The sequence below is a fragment of the Rhinolophus sinicus genome, linkage group LG01 (assembly GCF_036562045.2).
Source record: "Rhinolophus sinicus isolate RSC01 linkage group LG01, ASM3656204v1, whole genome shotgun sequence".
Taxonomy (NCBI): domain Eukaryota; kingdom Metazoa; phylum Chordata; class Mammalia; order Chiroptera; family Rhinolophidae; genus Rhinolophus; species Rhinolophus sinicus.
The window spans coordinates 133051546-133078717 of NC_133751.1; the positions used below are offsets into that span (position 1 = coordinate 133051546).

The window sequence follows — 27172 nt, forward strand, 5'->3', positions numbered from 1 at the left end:
AGTTCTTCCACCATCAGATTCTGTTACAACAAAATATTTATTATATGGAAATTCATTCAATAGAATAGTGTGTGTTGGGAGTCGAAAAATAACTCTTAAAAGTTTTTCATTCCTTATTTTTGCTTTTCAAGGAGGCAATAATCACAAAAATAGACATATATGGAATTTAAAAAATAAGTTTCATTTAAAAAATCTGTCTCCAATTTTCAGGCTAAAGTGATATTTTTATAGTTTGTGCCAAGACAGCCATTTTTTTAAAGATCACACACACACACACACACACACACACACACACCAGGTGGGTTCCACTTACTACTAAATTAGTTTAATGACATTATGTTAGTACAATCATGTTTAACTTTTAGTATAAATTCTACTTTCTTGAATGCATCTATCGAGAATGAAGATAACTGTTTCCTTTGTACAATAATTGTTTTGACAGACCACCAAGAAGATAGAGAAATCTATCAATGTGTCTGGTTGATACATTTTACAACATAGAATCCCTATAACTAGAAAGGAATTAAAGAAATGGTAATGTACATTTCCTAAAAGGTATAAAAATTAACAGTAGAGTCATGAAAAAAATACGGATCATAGTAATACATAAAATAGAGGGGCGATATAGAGATCCCTCATCATCAAAATTCTTGTAGAAGACCAAATCATGTTCAATCCAGGTGACTTTAAATGGAGCCTATCTTTATGGTATAGCCTAGTCTCTGAAAAGAAAGTGACAAGGAAAGTAGCAAGAAATTAATGTCTTGGATCCAAGATACTTGCAAACTAAAAATTTTTACATGTCTTCATTGTGAATAACAAGTAACATTTAAAAAGGGTCATCTCATTCTTAAGAGTATATTAACTATAGCACTCATCTTCCATCCTTTCTAAGATTTCTCTTACATCCACCTTTTAAAAAATCACTTCCATCTTAATAATTACAGCATAGTTAATATTTAAGTTTTCTGCAATATTCTGATGTATCTCTCCATTCTTAGAGCTTTAATTATATCCAGGCTCACATTGATGGAAGTTTCTTTAAATTACTTTCATACTGCAAACATTTTCATAAGACATCTACTATGAAATCAGAAGAATGTATTTATTTTAAGAAATGATCATTTTGTCTAAAGATACTTTAATCTCTTATTTAAGAAACAGTAATTTGGATTCAGCCTCTCCCTAAAATCATTTGACTTTCTCCCTACTCTTCTTTCCATCCCTTATTCTGTTTTCTGCAATTCATATTCATTTTTCTTGTTTTAACAATTGGGTTTTTATTTACTTTCCTGTTGTCTCATTTCCTTCCTACCAGCTTCAACTTGAGAGATAGAGAGAGAGAGAGAGAGAGAGAGAGAGAATCTCAATGATTACAGAGACCTCTGCAAAAGTTTTATATTTGTGGATATAAAGAGACACAGATTGCAGTTCATTCTTTGAAGAGAGGAAGATTAAAATTTTGACATATACATGATTGCCATTTTTAGATGATTTTACAGGCATACACATTTAAATGATTATAACAGCGTAAACTTTAATTATTTGGAAATATGTTTTCCCATCTTGTCAGACTCAAGAATTTAAAAGAGACTAGCTTTCGGTCTCTCAACACCCTCACCTGCCTTTTCCCCCCAGAAAATTTGACAATTTAAAATACACTTATTTTTAAGTCTTAATCCTTATCAAGCAATACTCTGATACAATATGACATTGTTATATGACACATTGGTTGATCCTAAGTGAATATGATTGATCCTCCACATTTTGTTGTTAAGAGTTACAAAGATGTTTCCTTTTTCAGATGGGATGAAATCTAATAAGAACTGACATGTACATTAGCTTAACTTTGTATCAAGATCAATATAAACTAAGAAAATAAACAACATGGAATTAAAGGACAAGCAGATGGATATAGATTGAACACAAGCACACAAGTTAAAGTATTTTTCTGTTTAAAAAAGTGTTTGAGTTCATACTCATAAACGTATACAGGGAAAAGCAACACAGGTAGAGAGTAATACAATTATTTCTATCTAGTCCATACAGTTTAAGAAGCTACCCATTATCCAATATGCATTTGGAGAACCTGAAAGTGATTTCTCATTTCCTGGCATGAAGCTAGCTAGCAGTTGCACTATAAAACACACCTGTGTAATTCACATTTTATTCTTCAAGGACAATTGACATAAGCCTGTGCAAAAGCTACATCTCATTAACTTCTTTCTTGAGTTTATATTCCCATATCTTCTGTTTAAGCATTTCAGTGAGGAAGTTTGTCATAATGCAGTACCCTTTTCTTTTTTAACTTTCAATAAGATTTCTCTTTTTTATCCTCTTTTCTCCAAATGGGACCCACCCTTTTCACTTGTGATAGCTTGCTGTGACAATTTTAGCTCCGTTCTAAGGCTTTTTAAACTTGTGTTAAATATGTAAAAGAGTGGTACAGTATTGGTCTATAACTATTTTTACTTGTCCTATCTGATACAGTACTTCTTATCCTGATATGGTGCTACAACATGACACTATTTCAGTTTTAGGAAAAAGTAACAGTCCTTTTCCATGTGCCCTGCGTATATGTTAGAAGTCTCTCTCCCTCATGGAATTAAATTGACACCAAATTGCAATCCTTTTAGTTATTTAGTTTCCTATCTCAGAAGTAGGTTGAGGGACTATGTTTAACTTTTTATTATACTTAAAATTATCTTCAGCTATTCATTCCAAGCACTGTAGCAACGGCTCTATCCCTTCTAAACACATAAAAGAGCACTGAGGATTTAGCTCTAGATGAAGTCAAATTTCTAGAGATTAGGGACTCAATCAGAAAGAGCTCAATAGCAGTAGTCAGCCAGGGCCATCATATTTTGCTAGCACACAGGGCTGAAAAGCTTCATTCTGTTCACCTGTTCTGGTCCAACTTCAAACATTCTTCCTAAGAAAGGTTGAGAGCTGATTGTTCCAGATAAAAGACATCAAGTTAAAGCTATGTGCTTCCATTTTATCAATACAGTTTTCAACTATTCCACACCAACTTCAAGGAAAGTTAAGGCAAGTTCAGAAGGTATATGGTTAGGTGGCAATGATATGTTTAAAAGATTATCATTCAGTAAATGTCATTCCTTTCTGAAGGAACTCGTAATTACACTGCTAGTAAAGGAAATGACATGTGTGGGTATGTTATAAAGACAAATCTGGTTGCCAACAGCAGGTTAGATAAAAACACTACAATTCAGGCCTTATTTTGTTTGTTTGTTTTTCTAAAATGAAGCAATGATTTTTAGTCAAGTCATATTTTGCTTCATATAAACACACTCATTAAATCTCCCAATGCAACATTTTGCCTGTTTGCTAGGCATTAGGATCAAAGTATCATTCCTATCTTTTTTACATCTCTTTTTGTTAATTAAACCCCCCAAGTCCAGCTGAACTACATCAGTCAATATGAACTCGATAAAAAAAAATAGATCTATGATACTTCGGATTTTACCTTAAGTAGTTAACCATTCCAATGCCAGTGGCCCAAATATTCATCTACCGTTTTTTTTCACCTTTTCTCACCCGTGCGACTGTACTCAAGGATTATCAAATTTGCACAGGGATTCCTGGGCTTCCAGATCAAAAGTTTACAGAATCCAGGTGTACTCAAATCCCCACCTCCTCTCTCTCTCTCTCTCTCTCCTCTGATCCCCATACCCATTGCCTTTTAAACGTCTACCATTCCTCAGCTATTTGGAGAAAACGCAAGGGCAAACCCCAGTGTTGGGTTAGCATCCTCAAGTACCATGAGCGGTGTCACAGACATTCGGAATCCAGGAGAAAAAAAAAAAAAAAAAAGTCAAGTTCAAGCAAGTGCCTGCGTCCAAAAGCGCCTTGCAGACCTTAGCCTCTAGGCAGATGACACGAATCTGGCCCGAGTCTACCCCAGCAAGAGGCTACAGAAACGGAAGGGGCTTGAGTGGGCGCTTTCGCCTTTCCACAGATCCTGGGGGCAGCAGGTAAGGAAGTTTTAACCCAGGAGCTAAGTTGAGGGAGCACACCCTTAACACAGAGAATCCGGAGACCGCAAAAGCTGGAAGCCCTGAGAGTCAGCGCGGAGGGAAGTCTTGAAAAAGCAAATTCTTATTCCAACATCTGCAGCGCTTGGGATGCGCGGGCAGAGGCGCTCAGTCAAGTCCAAACGCTCCCGGGGTTGAGAGGTGGGGGGTGGGGATCAGGACCGACAAAAGGCCAGAGGAAAAAGCTATGGGGGAGTCAAGGACTCTGGCACCTGGCTCAGAAATCCCCCACCGCACCTCTCACCCTGCCTGAGGCCAGCGCACAGTGGCCAGAGGGACCCAGGGAGCGGGGCCGCAAGGACTTAAGTTTCACACTCACTTATCTGCAAGCATCGCCCAGCAGGAAAACCGGGTAAGAAAGGGGGGAGGTGGTCTCCTTACCTTGGTCGGCTCCCGCCGTCAGCACCTTGGGGACGGGCAATAATCCCGAGAGAGTGAGTAAGGCGAGGAGAAACTCGGACATTGTGGTCGCCGGGGAAGGAAGCCTGCACTGGAGACTGCCCCGCTGCACCCTCGGCCGGGCGGCGGCGGCTCCGAGCCGGGAATCGAGCAGCGTCATTTACAAATGTCACTGGAAATTCTTCAGCTCAATGAGCCCAGCCAGTCCGCCTTCTCCTGCCTGGAGCAGGATGTGGAAGGTGTGCGGATGCGCGCGTGTGGAGGAGAGAGAGAGGAGTGCGTGTGAGCGCGAGCGAGTCGCTCGTGTGTCTTGACTTTTCGATGCAGGGTACGTCTGATCTTACATCACGCAAGAGGGGCAGTGAGAGATGCCAGCGGATGGGAATTCACTGATTAATGACCGAAACCACCACACACCCCTTCGTTGTCCACATAAATCACATCTATTACTTACTAAAATGCATTTAACACAACAGGAAAATACCACCGCGAACTGAGAGCCCCACAATTCACAATTATGTCGGTCTCCTTGAAGGGAAAGTAACTCCAAGCTGGTTCTGTAGGGATTTGGGTCTTTAGAGAAGGGGCAGACTTCTGCATCGGGCTGAGCCAGCCAGGCGCCCAGGAAGCTCTGCCTTTAACAGCCAGCTGGAAATTATCAGCTACAGCTCTGGGATGCTTCCTTCCGCCAAGCTGATTTGATCCCTTCGCGCCCTGGAAGCTTCCTTCCCGGGAAGGAAGGACAAGCCAAGTAACTGAGCTTCTCTTAGGAAAATGGTTTCCTCTGCTCAACACACAAACGCAATGCTTTCTGAATTGCACTTTTAAGTTTTATTATGAGTAGCACCTGAGGACAAGGATGTAAAGTTTAATGACTCAGCAGAACAAAAACAAAACAAAACAAAATCCCAAAAGTCATTATCCATTGCATAAGAAGGAAAGGTGAATGGAAAGAGATCCCTGCACAGGGAACCACAGATCAAGAAATTGGCAGGTTGTTTTGCCGTGGATTTCTCTCTTTAAAAGGGCACCTGGAACTATTTTTAATATGTTTTGAGTATTTTTTATTGTGTGTTTTTTTTCTTTTTTCCACATAACACAGTGGTACTTTAAAAACTTTCCCAAACCATCCAGCATAAAAAAGAATCAAATAAATGAAAACAAAACAAAACAAAACAATGAGTTGTATGACCACTTAAGTTTTTAAATATGACACCCCAGTGGCTTAAATTTTAGTTAGTCATTCAAAAATGGCTAAGGAGTTAAAACTTGGAAACCTTAACAGTTAAAGGCTTACATTTTTCCTTGTAACATCAATAATTCTTGTCTAAGAACAAAGGTTGAAAAATGATTCATATTTAATATTTTAAAACTTGAAATGGGTGTAAGGGAAAATTATAAGACTAAACTAAGAAACAGAAAGATTGAAAAGTGAAGGAAAGATACTTTAAACAAACACTTTAGTCAGTTTCACTGGTTGAGAATTATCGTAGATGAATGCCAGCACTGTTATTTTTCTGTTTATGAGTAAAGTTATCCAGAAACATCTTTGGATGCTCCTTAGAAACCATTAACACTAGACTGGATCAAAAAACACAGAGGTAACTCTGAGGGTCATTGCCAAGAATCTCTAACATTCACCTTCTCATACTTACTTTGTGATTATAAAATATGTCCTTTAGGTTAATTTTACATATTTTAAATTTTAAAGTTTATTTTTCCTTGTAAATCAAATCATTTAGTATTTAAAAATGACTCATTCCACACTTAAAAAATGTATAGTTTTTTTTTCTTTTAACTTTGTTATGTTACATGTATCATTTCACTTACTCATTGTTTATTGTTTCATTAAAATATAGGAAACATAAAGAGAGTTTTTCCCTATTTTACTTCATTTTCCCTAAAAATTCACAAATTTGAAATGAGTGGGAGAGTTCAAAGATTATGAGGGAAGGGAGAGAAAGGGTGTATTCTGAATGATGCTCAAAGTAATAAATATTTATTTTTCATCGGTCCATAGACCTCCTCATTCTATGAACTAGTTATCCTTTCATCAGACAAAGTAAGTAGGTGTCTTTCTTTCTCTCTTTCTCTTTCTCTCTTTCCCTCCCTTCTCTCTCTCTCTCTCTCTCTCTCTCTCTCTCTCTCTCTCTCTCTCTCTCTCTCTCTCTCTCTCTCGTCTTTCTTACATGATCCCATTCAGTCAACTAAGAGATCAGCTATTAGGAACACCATATCCACTTAAATCTTAGCAATAAAATGAGGAGTGCTCACACACCATGCTAGGGACATCCAGATTCTTTCTCTCAGATACCATTACCACCAATTACCCACCCACCCACCATCTCAAAAATTGCAAGGTAGAGGAAAGCAGCCAGGAACAGTACAACCAAGGAGACTCTTAACCACATACCAAAGTGCTATCATTGAAAATCAGTGACTCATTCACTTCTGCAATATATGTAGCAGCCCCAGATTCTACTGTCGGTTCTTAAAAGGGAAAAAGCTACCAAAGATAATCAGAGAAGTAAATGCCCAGCAGATTTTGTATTCTAATGTATATTTTAAATATGCCACTAAATGTGTAGTGTCTCCTAATAGTGTACCTATTAAGTCAATTAGGCAGAGTGAAAACCATATGATCTATTTTTAGTCATCTAGTTGACTTTCTAAGTGACCTGAATGGAAGAAAATCAAGGATGCATTGTCCACACATTGTAATCAGAATAATAAAGAAAAAAATTCCTTTTTAGTAATTATGAATCACATTGCCCACGTAAATGACGCATGACTCAAAATGGTGGCATAAAATAGTGTTAGCAAGTGCGGAAGCTCAACTGCTAAGGTATACATTGGTATACAAATGAATGGAGAGGACTTTCATATCAACTGTGAATGATTCTCAATTTTATCTACAAACTGTAATTTGGGACCTATTTTAAGAATGTGAATAGATATTATTAACAAAGACCTAAAGGGTATAAAAATGTCTGTAGCAATTTAGTGGAAGAATGGATGCTTAGGTATGTATCAGTGGCCAAGTAGATACAAAATATGCATTTAAATGCATGTCAAGCAGGTTTTTAAGACAAAAATTATAATAAAACCATTGGTTTACACCACAAAGCAATAATAATATATAATAAACAGATTAAATATTAAACTTAATAGATACGTATTTGCTCCAAACTGAAATAAGGACAGTGTTAAAATGAAATTGAATAAAATTGTCCCATATCAAATCACTCATATATGGTGGTTCTTCTACTAAAAACCCATTGAAAATTACCAGTTCATCAAAAGATATATATGTGTGTATATATATATATATATATATATATATATATATATATATATACATATATATGTAAATATATATATTTATGAGCATCAATGAGGTTGATAACAGTATAGGCCAAATTTGAGTTTTAAAACTAAATAATTTATTTCTACGTTTTGAATGACCAATCGGTTATAATGAATTATAAATAAAAAAGAAAGCATAATTATCATTTTCTATGAAATACTTTTACTTGTCATTATATATGCTTTAATAAAAAAATTAATGAAGTGATTTAATAGTGAAGAGAGAATAGCTAGAGTTACTGTTCAAATTCTGTGTGTTCCTATGGCCCATTATAATTTCTTCATTCTAATCAGTGTTATTAACACTGACAAGTTAAATAAATTAATTTATCAAACTATAGAATGTTATGAAATTTCTCATTGAGATAAATTAAACAAAGTAGAACCAATCATTCTTACTTTCTGCTCTAAAACAACACGTGAATATTAATTATTAGTGAGTGGAAATCTTATACTTCCCAATTAGAGCCACTATTTGTGTACATGTAATCAAACATTAGATTACATTTCTGCTAACTTATTTATGTTCTTTTTTTCTTACCATAGATAGTAACAATTCATACATTATGCACATGTTATGTTTGGAGGGGGGGGGCAAACAAACCAGTACTGACAGTCTGTCTCACTGAAGTGGTGGGTGTTGAGAGTTGGTCTGAAAGTCAGGTTGCTAGGAATTTCTGTAGAGATCACTCCAAGGGCTGCTAGAGTTTTCCCCTGCCTTTCTTCACAGAAAAGTTGCCAGGCAGCAGCAGACACAGGATGAGAAAGAAGGGGTTGGGGGTGGAGACAGAAAATTGTTAAAGAAACACTATCCCTGCTTTAAAATTGAAACAGAGTTACTCTTGACAAAACTGCTCAGAAAAAAAAAAGAAAAAAAAAATCTTTAGATTCCTTTTATTTATCAATCTGCTCCATTTCGATGCACAGTTTTAACTTCTGGCCTTCAAAAGTGTGCTATAACTATTTGGTAGCCTGCTGTTTTAGCTGGCATAATGGGGATTTAGTTGAGATAAATGTGATTTTGGTGCACCTTTAATTCCCACTATTTGTGAAGTATTAGGAGGTATGTACATCTGAAAAGAAAGTGAAGTGCAATGCAATTATCTAATTAAACCTGGAAAGTAAAATTATTCAAAGCAAATTAAGTTTTTTCTCTACATAAATCTCAGCTTATCTTTACTGACATTATGTATAAATGCTTTAAGATACACATATTACAGTGAAAGCACAGCTGATAGGCAATTATAACTTTCAAAAGATAAATAATTGAAACTCTTAATACTGATTTGATTGTTTTACATCTTCTCTGACTCTTGTTTGAAAACTTTTTAACAGTTAAAAGGAAAGGAAGGAAAGGAATCTTGACTGATTTACACAAACTTGTCAGCTAACATTACTTCCATAACAATAATAACACTCAAGAGACAAATACTATTTTTCTGGATATATCTTCAGAAGGTATGATCAGTAATAATGCAATGAGTATGTCACTCTACTTGGATGGAAATAGCACTTGAGTATCAAGTCACCAATTATAATGCTTATGTTGTAGGTATTTTTTGACATACTTGTGGTCAAGATAATCTCCACATACCCATCTCCAGCTGCTAGAATAAAGTCAGTGTTCCATGCTGGGGGTTGTTTGTCAGTCATCCATGGCCAGGAGCACTTTACCTAAATATGCCCTTGAGTCCTTTTTCCAGCTGCTAATATCAGTCTCTGTCCTTCGGTCATCATCTTGCTGTTCCTTAATTTTAATTAGGAATTCTTAGATTGTTGGAGCTGGAAGGAACATTCAAATCATGCGTTCTAATTTGCCATACTTTACAGATGAAAAAAATCTTAAAGACAGGAAAGGTGACTACTCTGAGGTCATACATTTTATTAATATCAGAGATGTCCCTTGAATAAAGTTTTCTGACTCTTTCCTAGATTGTGTAATGAGCTTCATTGCTATTCCTTTAGCTTTTTCCTAGCTCAGAGGGGCAGTAGCCCAGGGTATTTGAATTTGTTCATTCATGTAACAGCTATATATCATGTAAAAGCCACTGCACTCAGGACCATGCAAATAGCTATGAAAAAAATAGACATGGGCCTTACCCTAGCAGAGCTTACAATCTAAATCAAATGTCACTTCTGTGCTAATAGGCTGCCTTTCCAAGATCCGGTGGGAACTATGCTTTTCGTAAACCACAGGTATGACACATGAAGACTACTGATGAGACCACAAAATAAAATCTGTATCTTTCTTGGAAAATAATCTTCACAGATAAACCTTTATAGAGAAACTTGAGCCTTCCATTAGAATTAGACTCTGAACAAGAAATCACAAAGTCTATATTTTAATATCTTGAGGGTTGGTACCAGCATCTAGTCAATCAGCACATCATACTTCCTTTGATTTAAAACTTGGTAGAAAATTCAGAAATATTCAGAATTCAGAACGTTCAGAAATGTTGTCAGTGATAGCTTACATATTAATCAGTGCCAATAAATTCTGTTGCATTGTGGATTCATACAGAATCAGAGGACAAAAAGAGACCTTGAGAAAGTCTGGTTCAACTTTTACTTATTTGTATTTATTATTGATATTATTTAGGACCCTACAAGTGTTTTAGCCAATTTATATTTAATAATGTTCTACTTTATACCCAAATGATACGTTTCTTATGTTTACTTTCTATGCACTCTTTAGCATTTCATGATCTCTAATCCCCCATAACATGATCTTTTGTATGGGCTTTCCCCTACAATAGGTACGGAGAGACAATTTGACATACTGCTGATTAATGGCTTTTTATGTCTTCCCTTGAACTTGCTTAATCTTTTCTATATCTGCTGTTCTCTGGTCATTCTGCAATGGAGCACATCCCTGTATCTGAAGTAAACAGAAAAATACAATGACAAAGATACAAGTAGGTACAAGCAACCAACAGAGAGCTGAGAAGATGGAATACCAGAATTACATTACTTGCATTTTATATATATGTAGAATTGCATTTTATATATACTTTAATAAAATGAGTTACTGGTAAAGTTTAAAAAGTACTTTGGAACTATGGTATCTTTGTTTCATTTTGTTTGTTTTTCACTTTGGGAGGGAGTTGTGTTTTGGATGGTGGGGCTTATGAGAAAAGTAACTACGTGTTTTTTTCTGTCCCGTTATCAGAAATGGCCTTCATAAAGGAAATTAAAAAAAAAAAAAAAAAAAAGTAAAGAGAAACAAAGAATTTTAAAAAGGAAAGAAAGAAGAGAAAAACAAATCTTTTTTCAATATACCTTGTGTAATTCCCACTGGGAGCGGCTCTTCAGAGGCTGTTGTCAGCTCCGTTTGGGCATAGAACCCATCACAGAATAAGTCTTAAACAGGTGTATGCTAAGTGGAATACACTTAATGTTGAGTTTTTATATTCTTTTTAAAAGTTTGCTTTAAAGAAAACTTACAGGACTAACTTTTCAAAACATTATTTTTTTCTAAGTAGAATTGCATTTCTCTCATAGGAAATGGCTCTTGCCCTCTAGTTGTTTTCTATGATTAAAATTGGACTTTTTAATCACAATTTAAACTCAAATGCAAAAAGGAGCTTTCTAGTCCAGAACAGAATGCCCTAATTTTGTGTCAAGCATCTCATTCTGGGAAGAAAAATAGTGACATTTGTACCTAGGTAATACTTATTAAGATTTGTAAAAGTGTATGATTTTATGCACCGATACAAGCAAAGTTAAATTATAGTTGAAAGACCGTTAAATGCTTTTATGAATTTCCAGTGTTATATTCTGCACTGTAAATAGACTTTACTTAGGGTATCATTCACATCATTTTATAAACTCTAGCACAAACAAAAAAGAGTGTTAGGACAAAGTTATTCGAAAGTACACAATAGAAAAGGCAGAAAGAATGAATAGTTATGCTTGGACATAGGATGACCAAGGTTATTTTTGGTCATTCAGTCTTTCTTTGTCATAGCTAAATGCATTTATTTCTAAAAGAAGTATCAATTTTGTACTATTGAGTGGATACCTATCCTTATTTATTTCAATTTAACTTATGGTTATTTCTATTTCTTGCAAAATAAAATGAATGAAAATGACAAGAAACAGTTTTTATATTCTTTCCTGGGCTTTTCTGAAAGCTTTACCACAATTATTTGAAATATTTACATATATATATATATATATATATCTCCCACAAATTTACCTACCTTCAGAAAATACAAGATTAGCAAAAGCATTGTTAATATTCATTTTACTTTTTATCCAAAACTTAGAAGATGAATTAACTTGGACATTTCCACAAAGATAAATCTAACCACTGTGAGAAAAGCTCGAAAAAAGTAACATGCTCTGTTGTTCATATACAATAAAATATATTAAAGTACAAATAATTACCAGGCCTGTAATGGCTGAAGATTTTCTAGCACCAACCATGCTACAGTTTGCAAATGGAAGCAAATTATAGCTTCAAGTGTGTCATAGAGGCAAGTGACAGGTTGGCTTTGTAGCTCTGAAGCAGGTCCCTCTGCCCTCCTCTCCTTCACATAGTATTTCAGATTTATGGTAGTCACAGTTTCCAAATCAAAATTAGAATGCATAGCCTCATAAATATAATTATTTGGCACTAGGACAGAATATTTGTACTCAAGACTGTCCCAGGAAATCCTATCTCTTTGGCCACAATAACTGTATGAAATCCAAGAAAGCTTGGTTACAAATTGTCTTCTCTTATTTAAAGTTCCATGCTTTCAAAGTACATCAAGAACCTCAGATGCTTCTCAAATCATTGTTAGGGATTACCTGTAACCCAATCTGATGAAAGAAAATATTTAGGTAGCTTTAATCACATGGGAAGCAGGGTTGATATCTTGAATTATAATGCAAACTGACTGACTCAATCATACCTGCATACAGGTCATCTCAAGTTATGGATTTAACAAATTGTACTAGAAGTGATTTCATTATTTTCAACTGATAGGGGTGAACAAGCTAATAAAGAGAAGTGCTTAGCATTCATACATGCCCGTTATAAGATCAAAAGCAGGCATTAAGCTGGCTTGTGTGAAAACAACAGAAGTAAAACACGTGCTGTGTGGTATGCACTGTGAAGCACTTCAATGGGAGAGTCAGTGGGGTAGATTCGTATTTAATGTGCTTAATGGCCTCATAGCACTATCCTGAGAAATCTAGAGGTTGATTTTGAAACCGCGTGCTATTGACCATGTTACAATAAAAAGCAACTTCTTTTTCTCTACAGGTTCAAAGCCTAAAGGAAACATATGCTTCCTCATCACTTTGAAGAAGACACTTTTTTACCTCAGTTAGGTGCCATCACAGGTTTCCACTTAGGTTTTGGTTAAAGTCTTAGCTACCAAAATGTCATTCAGGTGAAATTATCTGGCACACAGGTGTTGGAGTGGATATCAGTTTTGCCCTCATCTCCCCCCACTCCCCAACCCCTAAAGAAACAATCACCGTCATTTGTGGCAACTTCTCTGTACACATGATAGACTAACTCCTCCATAGGAATATTATTTCAGAACTAATCTAAACAGTTTCTCATATTATTCTGCTTTAAACCTCAGGGAGAATGAGGCACATGGCTCTGCTTATTACTGTTTTCTACACCTAAATGTCTCCAGAAGAGGATAATTGTCCCTGGCATTGGACTATAATGTGGAAGAAACCTTGTTTGGAATTTAGAAGATGCAAACCAACTCAGCTAGCTACACTCTCATGCTGTTATGCTTTTAGAATAATGAGGCTCAGAATACCATTTAATCGCGTCTTTTAATATCCCTTTGTCTTTCATTGGGGAATAGTAGAAGTGTGACAAAGAGTATGTTCGTTTATTTTACTCAGTTTTGTTCTTTACATAAAAGATAATATGAAAATGTGCCTAAGGGTTTACCCCTTTCCTTCTAAACAAAATCTGACTAGAAAAAGCAGATACTTCAGTTCATAGTACTTGAGTGCCCCCTATGGGATACTTTTTATATTTTTGTTCATATAGCTAGCTGAGCATTAAAAAAAAAAAAAAAAAAAAAAAAGAAAGAAAAGTTACTCCCTACAATTTTATTTTTAAAAATAGTAAAATGATAAAAATAGGAATTTTCAAAATAAGCAGTCAATGATATATTTTTCCCAATATCTTTCTGTCTAAAAAGCCAAAGCAAACTATTATTTTAATCACTTGTTGTTTCTCGCTTTCACCTAAAGTTACAAAAGCTTCCTTTAAAGTTATGACACCCCTGTTTTTCTATTGTGCATCTGCATTTATAGTATCAACTACTGTACTTCAAAATATGCATAAGATTATTTTGTTTGTTTATTGGGTATAGATCTTTTGTTACAAATATGAAAAGTACACTCAACTAGCAATATCTTTTTAAAAATAAAAATACAATATTGTTGTGTGGGAGGAGGTCCAATTGTTAACGTGGGTGGGAATAGAATTTTTGAACTCTTTAAGTTCCAACTTAACATCTATGAATAATACTGAAATAGAAAGGAAGCACATACTTAACGTATTCCTGCCAGTTTGATATCAGGGGTATGGTGCCTGGGATTCCTTGGATTTTATAAGCTTTTTTCTTATTTGTACTGTAGCCTGGAAATGAAAGGTGTGAAATGAAAGGTGTGGAAAGGAAGAAGGAATATATATATGTATATATAGCAATACATACCAACAATGAGACTGTTATATTCAGAATGGTCCACTTAAGGGATAAGACTAAATTAGAGCCTTTTCAAAATAGACTACCAAGTGTATGTTCTACGTAATGTACTTGGATCCAAAAAACGTTATTAATGTCCTTGGTCTAGGACACACACACACACACACACACACACAAGTTTCTGGCTACAACTTTCATGCTTTGAGTTAGTTTATTTCTGAATGAGAAGCAGATCTAGCCAAAGTAAGGAAGCAATGATATGAAAAGAAGTCCTTCAGTTTCTTTCTTTCCTCTCATACTTCTACTCTCATATTATTTATTCCATGTTTGTTATTTGAAAGACATGGTACTTGGTGCTGGGATTACTCCAGTGGAAAGTCATGGCCTCTGTTTTCCAGAGCTATATGTCTAATGAGAAAATGTGTCTGAAGAAACTATTAAAATGCATTCTGATAAGTGCTATAAATGAAGGTCCACATAATGCAAAGTGGAGGCTTTGATAACTATACTATATTTCAGTCCCTATAGAGCAATAAAGAATTCACCAAACAGGAGATACTTCAAATGACTCTTGACTATTTTTTGTTAGGAAAAAGAGTGAGGGACAACCATTCTAGCAAAGGGGACAGCATATGTTAAGGTACATATTTCTAGATAATAAAGTGAGAAGTGATTATGCAGAATCTACAATGATCACTAGCTATCAGAAAATGTAACATTTTGTAAGGCATACTGAAGAATTTTCACTTGAGTCTGAAGGCAATTGAAACATTATTGAACATATCAAGAACACTCCAGGAAAATATAAATCCATCTACTATATAATCCTGTTACCTGAAAGCATATTACCTTAACATTTCTACATAAACCTGTTGGAATCATAGCTCTCATTTCTCCATTCCCCACAGCCAAAGCAGCCTAAATTCCAGATGCCTATCTCAGGTGGTAAAAGTAATTATGTATCTATTACAGAATAATTGAAAGAATCCTAGTTAATCCAGTGATCCAGTACCAAGTTTTCCGGGCTGCTTACCCCAACTGATAGATTCATTTCTAAATTCTGCCACTTACTAAGTAAATGATTTGGGCCAATTACTTAAATCTTCAACCCATAATGTCCACCTCAGAAGATGGGAGAGGATGATGCCAGGATCTCCAACTGCACCAATTACTGGCTCATACTGACATTTGCTGTCACTCTGCCAGCCACTTCACTTGTATTCTCTCATGGGAACCTTCCAGGTAGCCTGTTGTTATGTCGCTTATCTATTTAATGGCTAATCTATTTAATGCCACATAGTCTAGCCAGATCCACTGTCCATTACCACATTCTATGAGGCTCTCTGCTGCCCCCAAAGAAGCAGGCTGACTTAGTGGAAGAGACAAGATACAGACACATTAAAAAAAAAAAAAAGATAATCAGGGATGAAAGGCAGCATATAGGAATTACAACATTAGAAGTACAGAATAAAGAAGTAAGTACAATAGATCTGAGGGGAAAAATCTGCTGTTGTAAAGGATACTGTCAGAGTCAGAATTTCAAATAAATGTCAAAATATATCTGGTGTTTCTAACAATAGAAAGACTGCAGATTCTTTCTGTTCGGCAAATGTAATATAAATATTTTTAAAAATCATGCTTGATCTATATTGTCAGAATAATAAGAATACTCTCTTATAGTATATCAGAAATTTTTAACAAAAATTGATATGATATGGAATTTAAAATGGAAGGTAAAACTTTGCCAAATTTCTTACTCTACAGAAAGGTAGGCAGCTGATAGATGCTCCTTTTTTAGTGTTTTAAAAATGTAGACACTTTTAATATTGTACTGACAACTACATATCTATAGTTATATATATATATATATATACATATATATATATGTATATATATGCATATAAATTGCAATTTTTTAGAAAACAGAAGAAAACTTGATTATTTACAAATAAAAGAAACAAAGGGAGAGAACAAAGAAATATATTTTAAAAAGGAAGATGATTAAAATAAGAACAAACATACCTATTGTCACAATAAATTTGAATGCATGAAACACTCCAATTAAAATGCATTGATTCTCAGATTGAATTTTTAAATCCATCTATATGTTGTTTTAAATATTTTTGTTCAAAAATATTTTTTGACCATTTTCTATGCAGCAAATAGTATGCAAGAACCTGAGAATATAAAGGTTAACAAGACATTTATAGTTCTTTCCTTAAAAGAAAAGTATTTCATGATAAAATAAAAATAGGAGGCTTATGTAAGCTTCAATAAATCAAGGGGAACAATAATGATATCAGAAACAATTTAATTCTAAGGAAAGAGCACAAATTAATAAAATGAAGATGTAATATAGTGACAAAAATTAGACAAAATTAATCATTGTCTCAAAACGTATCTTTCAATATAGTTTGTTTAAAAGGCAAGAACATGTAAAACAATAATCAAAATAAGAGGTATAAGAACACTTCAAACAATGATTTCATGGCTGTGTTTGAAAAATAACTGACGTCACATTTATTTGCTCAGAATTGGTGAAATGTGGTACACATCATTTTTATTTTGGTCAATGGAAACTCATACTATGTATCTGAAAATAAAATGTTATTTCCAAATTACCCTAAAACATAATACAATCCCAAATGAAATTTTAAGATGATATCATCATTTGCAACTTGATCAAATGATTTCAATATTAAGTTGGAAAAATAAAAACATGAGAATAGCCAAGATAAGATTTATTAACAATAATAAAGGGGGCAGGCTGATGGTATTTGCAACAGAAAATAATCAGAAAAATACAAATACAAACTGAAGAGTATACAAATATGTAGAAATAAACAGAAGGACCAATTAAACATAATGGAAATTACAGAAGCTGCTATAAGTTGAATATATATATATATATATATATATATATATATATATATATATATATATAGTATAGCATACAGGTAGCTACAATACAGTGTGCAAAAGAAACTTGAAGAATTTGCTATTTACTGATAGCAAATATTAATATTTTATACAAACATTCTCTAATTTAAATGGTCACATTTTAAAAAATGGTTAAAAGTCTTGTGTCAAAAAATAAATAAATAAATAAATAAATAAAGTCAGGAAAGCCCACATAGTCATATACAATAACCAACCACAATGGGAAAGACTTGGTAGAATGCCTTGCAAAAAATTCCAAAGCTGGGTTCAGGAGTTTCTTAAATATATTAAAGCCAGAAGCAAATTGGACAATTGTTGGGATACTATGTGGCCAGTCTCCAAAAACTGAATTAAGGGTGTAAAGAAGTTGGTAGGAAGATTAAATTAATGTGTTTGCTTTAGTCATTACTGTGAAGGCCTTAGAAATACTCTAAGAAATATTCTGTTGGATAAATATACAACCTGTAGTTTTAATTAGCTACTCAGTCCAAAGATTTCCTGATCTCTGATGTTATTAATTCAGAATATTTCAGAACTTGGGAACTACAAAACTGATGAATTTTATTTTCAGTCTTAAGATTTACTGAGCAGAATCAGTAAATAATTGGAGGCAAAGCAAGTAGATTTTTTTTTTTTATTAAATTTATTGAGGTGACAATTGTTAGTAAAATTACATAGATTTCAGGTGTACAATTCTGTATTACATCATTTATAAATCCCATTGTGTGTTCATCACCCAGAGTTAGTTCTCCTTCCATCACCATATATTCGATCCCCCTTACCCTCATCTCCCACCCCCCACCCCCCAACCCCCACCCGCCTTACCCTCTGGCAACCACCAAACCATTGTCTGTGTCTATGAGTTTCTGTTTCTCATTTGTTTGTCTTGTTCTTTTGTTGTTTTTGGTTTATATACCACATATCAGTGAAATCACATGGTTCTCTGCTTTTTCTGTCTGACTTATTTCGCTCAGCATTACACTCTCAAGATCCATCCATGTTGTCACAAATGTTAGTAGATTTTTATATGAGGGATTGTCAATAATGGACTTCAGTATTTGAACTAATAAATACACATGAAATGAGGAATTTAATGTAATTGCTCTTTCAACTTTCCTTCAAAAAGCCTTTAAAATGTTTTAATTCAGAGGCAACTAAAATGTCATGGCAAGGCTTTAAGGAGGCTTATCTTCCACTAGAAACAGAACAGCAGTGGTAAAAGTGTGCATTTGATAAACAGTACTACTCTCTGGATGACAAAGGCTTACAGAATCAAGTCTTCAGATGATGTAGAGTTTTCAGGCAGTTGTATGCCCACTGTGAAAATAAACTATGAAAGTCAGTCTTTAGAACTGTGTAAGTAAACAGCAAATGATAGATATATTTTATTATGGGAAGAGCAAGGTCATTGAACAGAAGAATCAAAGCAATATATATAGAATAATGGACTCCAATCTTTCAATCCTGACCTTGAAATTTACCTAGGAAACACCACCACTAATGAAAGAGAGCACTGGAGTAGGAGTCAAGAATTTTATTATTATTATTATAGATCCACTAGTATGACCTTAGACAACAAATAATTTAAAATCTGACCTTCAGTGTTCTTGTCTGTGAACTGAGAATAATATCTATTTGATTGAGTTATTGATGTATTAATATGAAATAATGAAAATGGATGCACTTAGTACAATGCTTGGCATGTGGTTGCATTCTGGATCAGAAATACTGGTTGAATCTAATCACTAAACACATCAAGCCACTGATCATTTTAACGGAAAACACCAAAAGAGGAGAGTCCTCAAGATTTTAGTCACAAAATGGAAAGATCACTGCACCACATAGAAATCTATAAAGAAATATATTATAGCTCTGTCTGCTGCACATTAGAAACAAAAGAGATTAATAACTGCCTAGATGAATCCTGGTTTTTCATACATGGCTACTTATTAGGAACACAAGGGAACTTTAAAATACTACAGATGCTAGTGAGCCCAGAATTTCTAAAATCACTGTTCCAAGGTAAGGTGCTGTCTGGATGATTCAAATATGTTCTTTGGTAAAGAACACTGAATGAAGGTTGGAAGATAGAAACTAAATATGATGAAAAGGTAAGCGGGGGGGTGCAAAATATTCAGTTGGAAAACATGTAGGAAACTGACAGAATTATGATGAAGTTTGGATACTATAAAAATTCAGAAATGCAACTGCAACTATCTCTCTTTAAATAAAATTTATGGAATTGGATGGGGGTGAGAAGAGGAAGAGGAGAACATAACTGATGGTAAACATTACCTTATAAAGTGAATTAACTCATGAAACCCACCAAGCCATGTAATGGTACAAAAAGAGATTCAATATACACGCAAAACATTTTCTTTTGCACGTCTTACATTAATGCTCCAGTATAAATAAGGCCTGTTAGGCAAACCTCTATAACTATCATCATTTCAATTCAAAAGAGTTTGAGAAATATGCCCTCGACAACAATGTCTGTGAACACACCAGAGACTGGTGATGAATGGTCATCGTCTCACGATGTGATCATAGAGGTTATCCTCTGGCTTGAGAAGGCTAATGTTTACAGAGGCTCTAGGTTGGATGTCTCTGTTTTTAGAAATCCTAGTAAGCCAGAATTTTGTTTAAACAGCTGGATTTTTTTCAGTATGCTCAGCTAGTTATGCTGCTTCTTGTTGCCAGCATGTTCGCAGGTGTGCCATCTTATTTGAAGTTATACTTCGGCATTGCCTTGACATGCTCTGTTTTGCACTTTTGCTCTGTTGACCCTCTTCAGTTTCACATATAAACCTTGTAAAGGAAGTTGTCTATCTCCCGTTCCTCTCTTGCACACGTCCAGTCTAAGAAAATGACATTAAGGAAATACTATGTCCATGCTAATAGTACTCAAGGTGATTCTGGAAAGTCCAATGTCCATGTCTCCATATTACAGGAGACAAGACACAAAAGCATTAAGAAACACACATTGTTTTTTTAACTTGAAGGACTTTTCCCTGGAGATCCTCATTTTAACAAGTAGAAATAAAAATTTCCAAGACTTTATGGGAATTTTTCAAGTTTATATAGTTAGTTAGTGACAGGTCTGACACTAGATTCTAGATGCTGTTCCAATATCCCAATTCAACCTCATATTACTATTAAAGCACATTACTTCCCCCACTGGCAAATGCATATAAGAGACAATGAAATAAAGTTTGTCAAGTAAAATGTCCTTTCTTATTAAGCATTAAAATCTATTAGTGAGAGCAAAGTCCAAGCACCAGTATTCAATAATAGCTTGCTTGAAGTTTTCAAAAGAACTTTCTACACATAAGAATCTGTGGCAGATTGACTGACAGGGTTATTACAGCACTGAGATATCCCTAACGAGAACTAGATTTAAATAAAGTGTATGGCAATTATGATGTGTCAATGGCTAACGAGGCGTTCTCTATCCTAAAGGAAAATCAATTCTAGGAGTCTTTAGTAACACTGATAAAGCTGTATGTTCACACCAAAATCTGATATAACTTGTTTTGTACTGGCATAGTTATGCTGGTAAAATATCTATTTTACCTCTATAGATTTTTTTTCAGTGAAATCTAATTTGGCTAGCCCTCACAAGTAATCTCTGGACCCACAGAGTAAATCAGTGTTTTCTGATATGCAGTCTGTACTGTGTAGTGTTCTGACCACAGAAAGGTTTAAAAATTATCGGCATTGGTCAATATGGCTTCAAAAGAAGATGGTGGCAATGACACTAACATGATTATGAGGTCTGACAATTAAGTTAGTGAACTCATCCTAGAAAAAGTGCTACATATCTCATTGCTGAATATCACTATGATCACCTTTGAAGTTCTCCCCTTGGGAAGCTATGCACCAATGATAGTGCCTAGTCCACCCTTCAAAGCAATTTTGGGACTCTCTGGAAAGGCCACCAGAGCTGTCACTGTATTACCCTTGATGCCCTGATGTCATCAAAATGTCTTTCTTTCAATATTTCCTTTATCTTCAGGTACAGAAAGAAGTCGTTGGGGGCCAGACCAGGTGAGTAGGGAGGGTGTTCCAATACACTTATTTATTTACTGGCTAAAAGCTCCCGCACAGACAGTGCCCTATGAGCTGGTACATTGTCGTGATGCAAGAGCCATGAACTGTTGGTAAAAAGTTTAGGTTGTTTTCATCTGACATTTTCATGCAGCCTTTTCAGAACTTCCAACAAGTAAACTTGGTTAATTGTTTGTCCAGTTTGTACAAATTCATAATGAATAATGCCTCTTACATCAAAAAAGGTTAGCAACATTGTTTTGTCTCTTAATTTGGACCGACAGAACATTTTTGGTCGTAGAAAATTGCCTCACTTCTGTTGCACACTTTGAAGTTTTGTTTCAGGGTTGTATTGGTACACCCATGTTTCGTCACCAGTGATAACACAGCCCCAAACATTGTCTTTCCTCTCCAAAAGGTCTTGGTAAACTTTGATTGTCCTTCACTTTTGTTAATCAGTGAGTTCCTTCGGACCTTTTTTGCACACACCTGTCTCAAGCCAAGATTTTCAGTTAAGGTTTTCCTAACTGTTTCTCTATTGAGGTTTACTTGGTCTACTGTACTTCTCACAGTGAACTGATGATTTTGACACACAATTAGACGACTTTTTGCAATGTTTTCATCAGTTCTGCTCGTTACTGGCCACCCTGACCTCTCTTCATCAGTGACACATTCTCTCCCCTCAGAAAAACATTTAGTCATTTGTACACTGCTATTTTCTTAAGGGCATTATGCCCATAAACTTGGACTAACATGTTCCTGATTTCACTTCCACTCTTGCCAAGTTTAACAAGAAATTTAATATTCGTTCTTTGCTCTAATTCAAGCTCAGACATTCTCACGAAGGCTCACAAAAATACGCATCAACAGTAATGAACGCCACTCAGGAAGACACTGCCACACATTGACATGAACACAATTGTGAGACACTGATAGACCAATGTTATGAAACCTTACCGAGTTGTTTGCACAGTGCTGCCAATGTAAGCACACGATGGTAAGTTTTTTAACTTAATAATCAGACCTCGTATAATTGACATATAATTTTGATGTCAGTATAAGGAAATTTGTACCAGCAGTGTTAATCTAATAGATCTAACATATTTTCTAAAACTGTCCATAATTGTATAACCTTTATTTAATTCTCAACTCTTTTCAATCTCACTTACTCGTGTATCCCTACAATCTACTGACATTGCTCATTGAAGTCACCAATATCTTTCTAGTTTTCAAATCAAGCATTGTATTATATTCAATCACTGCATACATTTTTGAAATTATTTCCTTCTTTGATTTATACAAAACTCTCTTATTGTCTTACTTCAGCAATGGCTTTTTCCTCCCTACATTATTTTCCTTCTTCTATCGTTTATGCATTGATACTCCCAAAAGGGCATAATCAGATTTTTAAAATTTTCTTTTTCCCTTTTTAGTTTAACTATGCTCTCTAGTTATTATCATTTTCACATCCATGGGCTTGCATATTTCTGATTTTCATATGGTCTAAATATGGTCTAATTTTCTATGCCACAATTTATCATCTATCTACTATTTATATAATATGTGTCAATATCTTTCTATCAATATCTTTAGGACAGAGATTTTTCCTAACCTAATAATTTTAGCCTCCTATTCTGTGTTTCCCACATTCCGTATCACAGAAAATGTTTAAGTAGTTCTCAAGCCAGAGATCCAGAAACCATCTTAGATTTCTCTCTAACCTTCAACCCACAGTCAATGGATGAAATGGGAAAACAAGGTTTGTTAATTCTATCATAAGTATAATTTGCATACATTCTTTACACTTCATACTCACTGCTACTACCTAACTTCAAGTATTTGTCATTGCTCACCTAGATCCTAAAATAATCTCTTACCTATTTTGTTTTGTAGGTAAGTTCTTTCAGATTGGTCTCTCACATCACTACTAGCATCATCTTTTATTCTATGAGACAAGCTGAACAAGATGCCCAGGCTCAAATTCTATTTTCATTTTTTACCCACTCTTTGACCTAAATGAGTCACTTACATCCTCTTGACCTCACTTTACTCATCTGTGAATAGGAATAGTAGTATGTACTGGAATTATTAATAAATACGTTACTTAAATTCTAAAGCTAGAAAAAAAATAGGGATCACCTCATTTACCCCATCAGTCTATACATAAGGAAATACCCTTTGTTTGCCCAAGGTCAGAGGATGATTTAATGTGAAAATAGAAATACACATGTGATCTCCTGGCTTTTATCCAATTTTCTTTCCATGCGCCAGTAGACCTTAAAATAGTATAATGTACATTTTATCATGCTATTAAAGATGTAATGAAGAAGATATTCCCAATACCACATGATGAAACATTGCAAGTATTTAGTACTGAACAGTATACGTATACGTATTTTACATATGATAACACTAAGCTGACAGCTACATCTTAGTCTGTCAACTTTTGTCTTATTGTCATGTTTGGTTTCTGCCCAGTGGATGCCAGTATGTTCCATATATGTTTTGCTCAGTGTACTGGGTGAAAACAAAGATGGACAAGGATCTCTGCCTAACGAGTGGAGCTTGCCCCAGGCATGCAGGAAGAGGATCTAGGGATGCATCACCCTGCGTCACCTTGCCACTGGCTGGTTTGGAGTAAGATGCACTTTTTCCCTATGTTCCCAAGGCGAGAAAAAACAAGGTTGTTTGCCAATTGACCGTATTCAGGGTTTACTGTATTTGATATACTAGGAATAATCAGGAGACTGATATCAGCCTTCATTGTATTTACAAACAAAATCCACCACCAGTAGGGAAGAGGTTCAGGAAAAATGCAGATATAACAATTAATTCACATGGAGTTCTTGCTTTATCTACCTTCTTGAGTAGACACATTTCTTTATTCTGAAAACCCATCTCTTCCCAAAACACGTGCACTTCTTACTGTGTTACTTTAAGACCGAACTATTAGAATATACTGATTGTGTACATAGCTAGTCTCAGAGTGGAAATCTAGCTTCAAAAATCATAAAAGTTCGAAACGATGTTAGAATTCCTTCTCGCTTTCACCATTGTTGACATCATCAACACCATCCTCTTCATCATCATAGATACCATTTATTGAATAGTTAGTAGGTGCCTGATTCTGAACTAAGTACTTCACATGCATTTATATGAATAATGCTTTAATGTAGATAATATGAATATTTCATTTTAGAAATAAAAAAAAGGAAAACTAAGACAGATCAGAGGTCAGGTATATTGCATGTGGATCTGCAGTTAGTAAATTGTAGAGAAGAAATTCTAACCACTTCAAACTCTTAACTACTGTTTTAACTGTCCCCCCACTCCCGATCTCTCCATTCCCAATATTAAAGTATTTCCCAACTTTTACAGGAAATTTATCCTAAGAAAATAAATTTTAATTCTATATGCAGGAAGACACACATTATAGCAGAATTTCAAACTTACAATTTAAAAAAAAATTAAAAAATACAGAAAATAGTTGGTTAAATAAAATATGGTACATTAATTTTATTAAGTAACAAGCACTTTTAACTACTGTGAAATTTTCTTAGCAACATGAATATATGCCAGTGATATAATAAATGAGAAGTATAAAATAGTTATGCCAGTATTAAAAATATAACCATTGAGACTATATTGGATATTTAACGATAATAAATGAAGAGAAACATGGAATAATGATACGCAGGAACTATATTCTGGCTGGATGTTGTTCCATTTTGTTATTTCTGATACTGTTAATATACAATTTTTATAATAAATACTTTAAAAATGTAAATGTTGACCTGGTAGTTGTATTATAGTAAGTAATTACAATATTTTAAAAGATTTCTAAAGAAAAGTGACACTTACAAAGGAAATATTTTCTTAGAGGTACCAATTCTTTCATGTTTTTCACACAGACAAGAAAATTACTCTGAGTCTTGTTTAGCTTGCTATCTATTGTTTTGTTCTAGTGGCTTTTTGTTTTTAAATATTCTTCCTTTCAGAGATTAAAACTCTTCACTGTACTTCAAAAAGATGTTGGAATTGAAGGGATTTTGAAGTTTCCAGTAATATTCAGGGTCCCTGAAATAATAGTTTACATTTTTAATTTTCACAAATGAGTCAAGGTTATTGTTTGAAAGTATTTGTGTTCATTGTCAATTGACCCCAATTTTGAGAACGAGTTTTGTAACAAAGTAGAGTAAAATAACTGGGTTGAAAAGGTGGTATGATAAATTTTATAAAATACAGAATGATAGATTTGATATCTGTCAGTTTAGGTAGTGTATCATTTGCTCAAATTTCTTCCATCAAGATACTTTCAGATACTTACAAGTGATAAATCTTCCCAAAATTATTCCAATTAGTTACATACAACTTTGTATTGAATTGTCTCTATTTAAACCCAGAATACATTTGTCAGACAGAAAGACTTTATGGAGTGTTATTATTTGATGAAGTATTATTACTTGATGGAATATTATTTGATGGAGTAACAATGTGTATATTGAGATGGGGAGATCTTTGGAAAACCATAATGATTGTCAAAGAAACCCAGATCTAGGGCTTTGAGTAAGTCATCTAGGCAGGTACAAAAATTACCAAGTCATAAATTTTCTTTTGAAGGACATTTGCATCCACTACCAGTTGTACTCACTATCAAATTATTAAGCCAAAGGAAACCAAAATGTCAATTGACTGTTTCAGTTTTCTAATATGGCTTTTAAAACAACTGTTAAGTAAACTTAGTCAAGGATGATAATAATGTGTAAACACCTTTATTTTCTGTGTTCTGAGTTTTACTCTATCCCATTTACTTGTTTTTTCAAATACTTTTTAAAATCACCAAAACATTGTTATCTTTAACGTATACAATTCACGTTTATTGAAGTGAAGAGTGCCTTTCCAGTTTATCTGTAACTATGATTACTACTTAATTTCAGAACATTTTTATCACCTCGAATAGAAACCCCACATCCATTTGCACTCAACTCACTCTTCATTTCTTTCTAACACCAGGTCCTAGTAACCAATAATCTACTTCCTATTCTTATGGATTGGACTATTCTGCACATTTCATATTAATGGAATTATAAAATATGTCGTTTTTGTTTGTGACGGGATCGTTGACTTAGCATAATGTTTTCAAGGACAATCCTTAATTTCTTTCAACACAATACTTTATAGTTTTCAGCATACAAATCTTGCACTTCTTCTGTTAAATTTATTCCAAGTATTTTATTCTTTTGTTTGTCATTGTTTATTACTTATGTGTATAAATACAATTGATTTTTGCATATTATTCTTGTAGCCTGCACTTTCTGAGCCAATTTGTTCATTCTAATAGGTATTTTGTGAATTGATTAGGATTTATCCATATAAGATCATGTCATCTGTAAAAAAAAAAGAGATAGTTTTACAATCTGGATTGTATTTCCTTTCCAATTTGGATTTTATTTATTTATTTATTTATTTATTTATTTATTTATTTATTTATTGTTCCTGCCTTATTAATCTGGCTAGAACCTCCAGAACAATGTTGCATGGAAATATCAGTTGTCAGCTTTATTGAGGATCCCTCATATGTGATGAGCTGGATCTCTGGCTGACTTCAAAATTCTCCCTTCATTTTTTGAGAATTTGATTATGATGTGACTAGGTATGAAATGTTTTTGAGTAAATCTTATTTGAACTTAAATG

At 34.4% G+C, this 27172-nt stretch overlaps 1 protein-coding gene across 5 annotated transcripts in view; it reads right to left on the reverse strand.

Moving 5' to 3' along the window:
* LRP1B (LDL receptor related protein 1B) overlaps positions 1-5225 on the reverse strand; it is a 1798389-nt gene extending 1793164 nt beyond the window's left edge. For 4 of the 5 annotated variants that reach the window (XM_074335786.1, XM_074335783.1, XM_074335779.1 and 1 more), the window contains exon 1: positions 4437-5219. In XM_074335786.1, the coding sequence (XP_074191887.1) occupies positions 4437-4614 (178 nt within the window). In that variant the 5' untranslated portion in view covers positions 4615-5219. Of the gene's footprint in view, positions 1-4436 lie in introns of all 5 variants that reach the window. The other variant, XR_012497488.1, reaches the window with a different exon arrangement.
* Positions 5226-27172: the final 21947 nt, after the last annotated feature.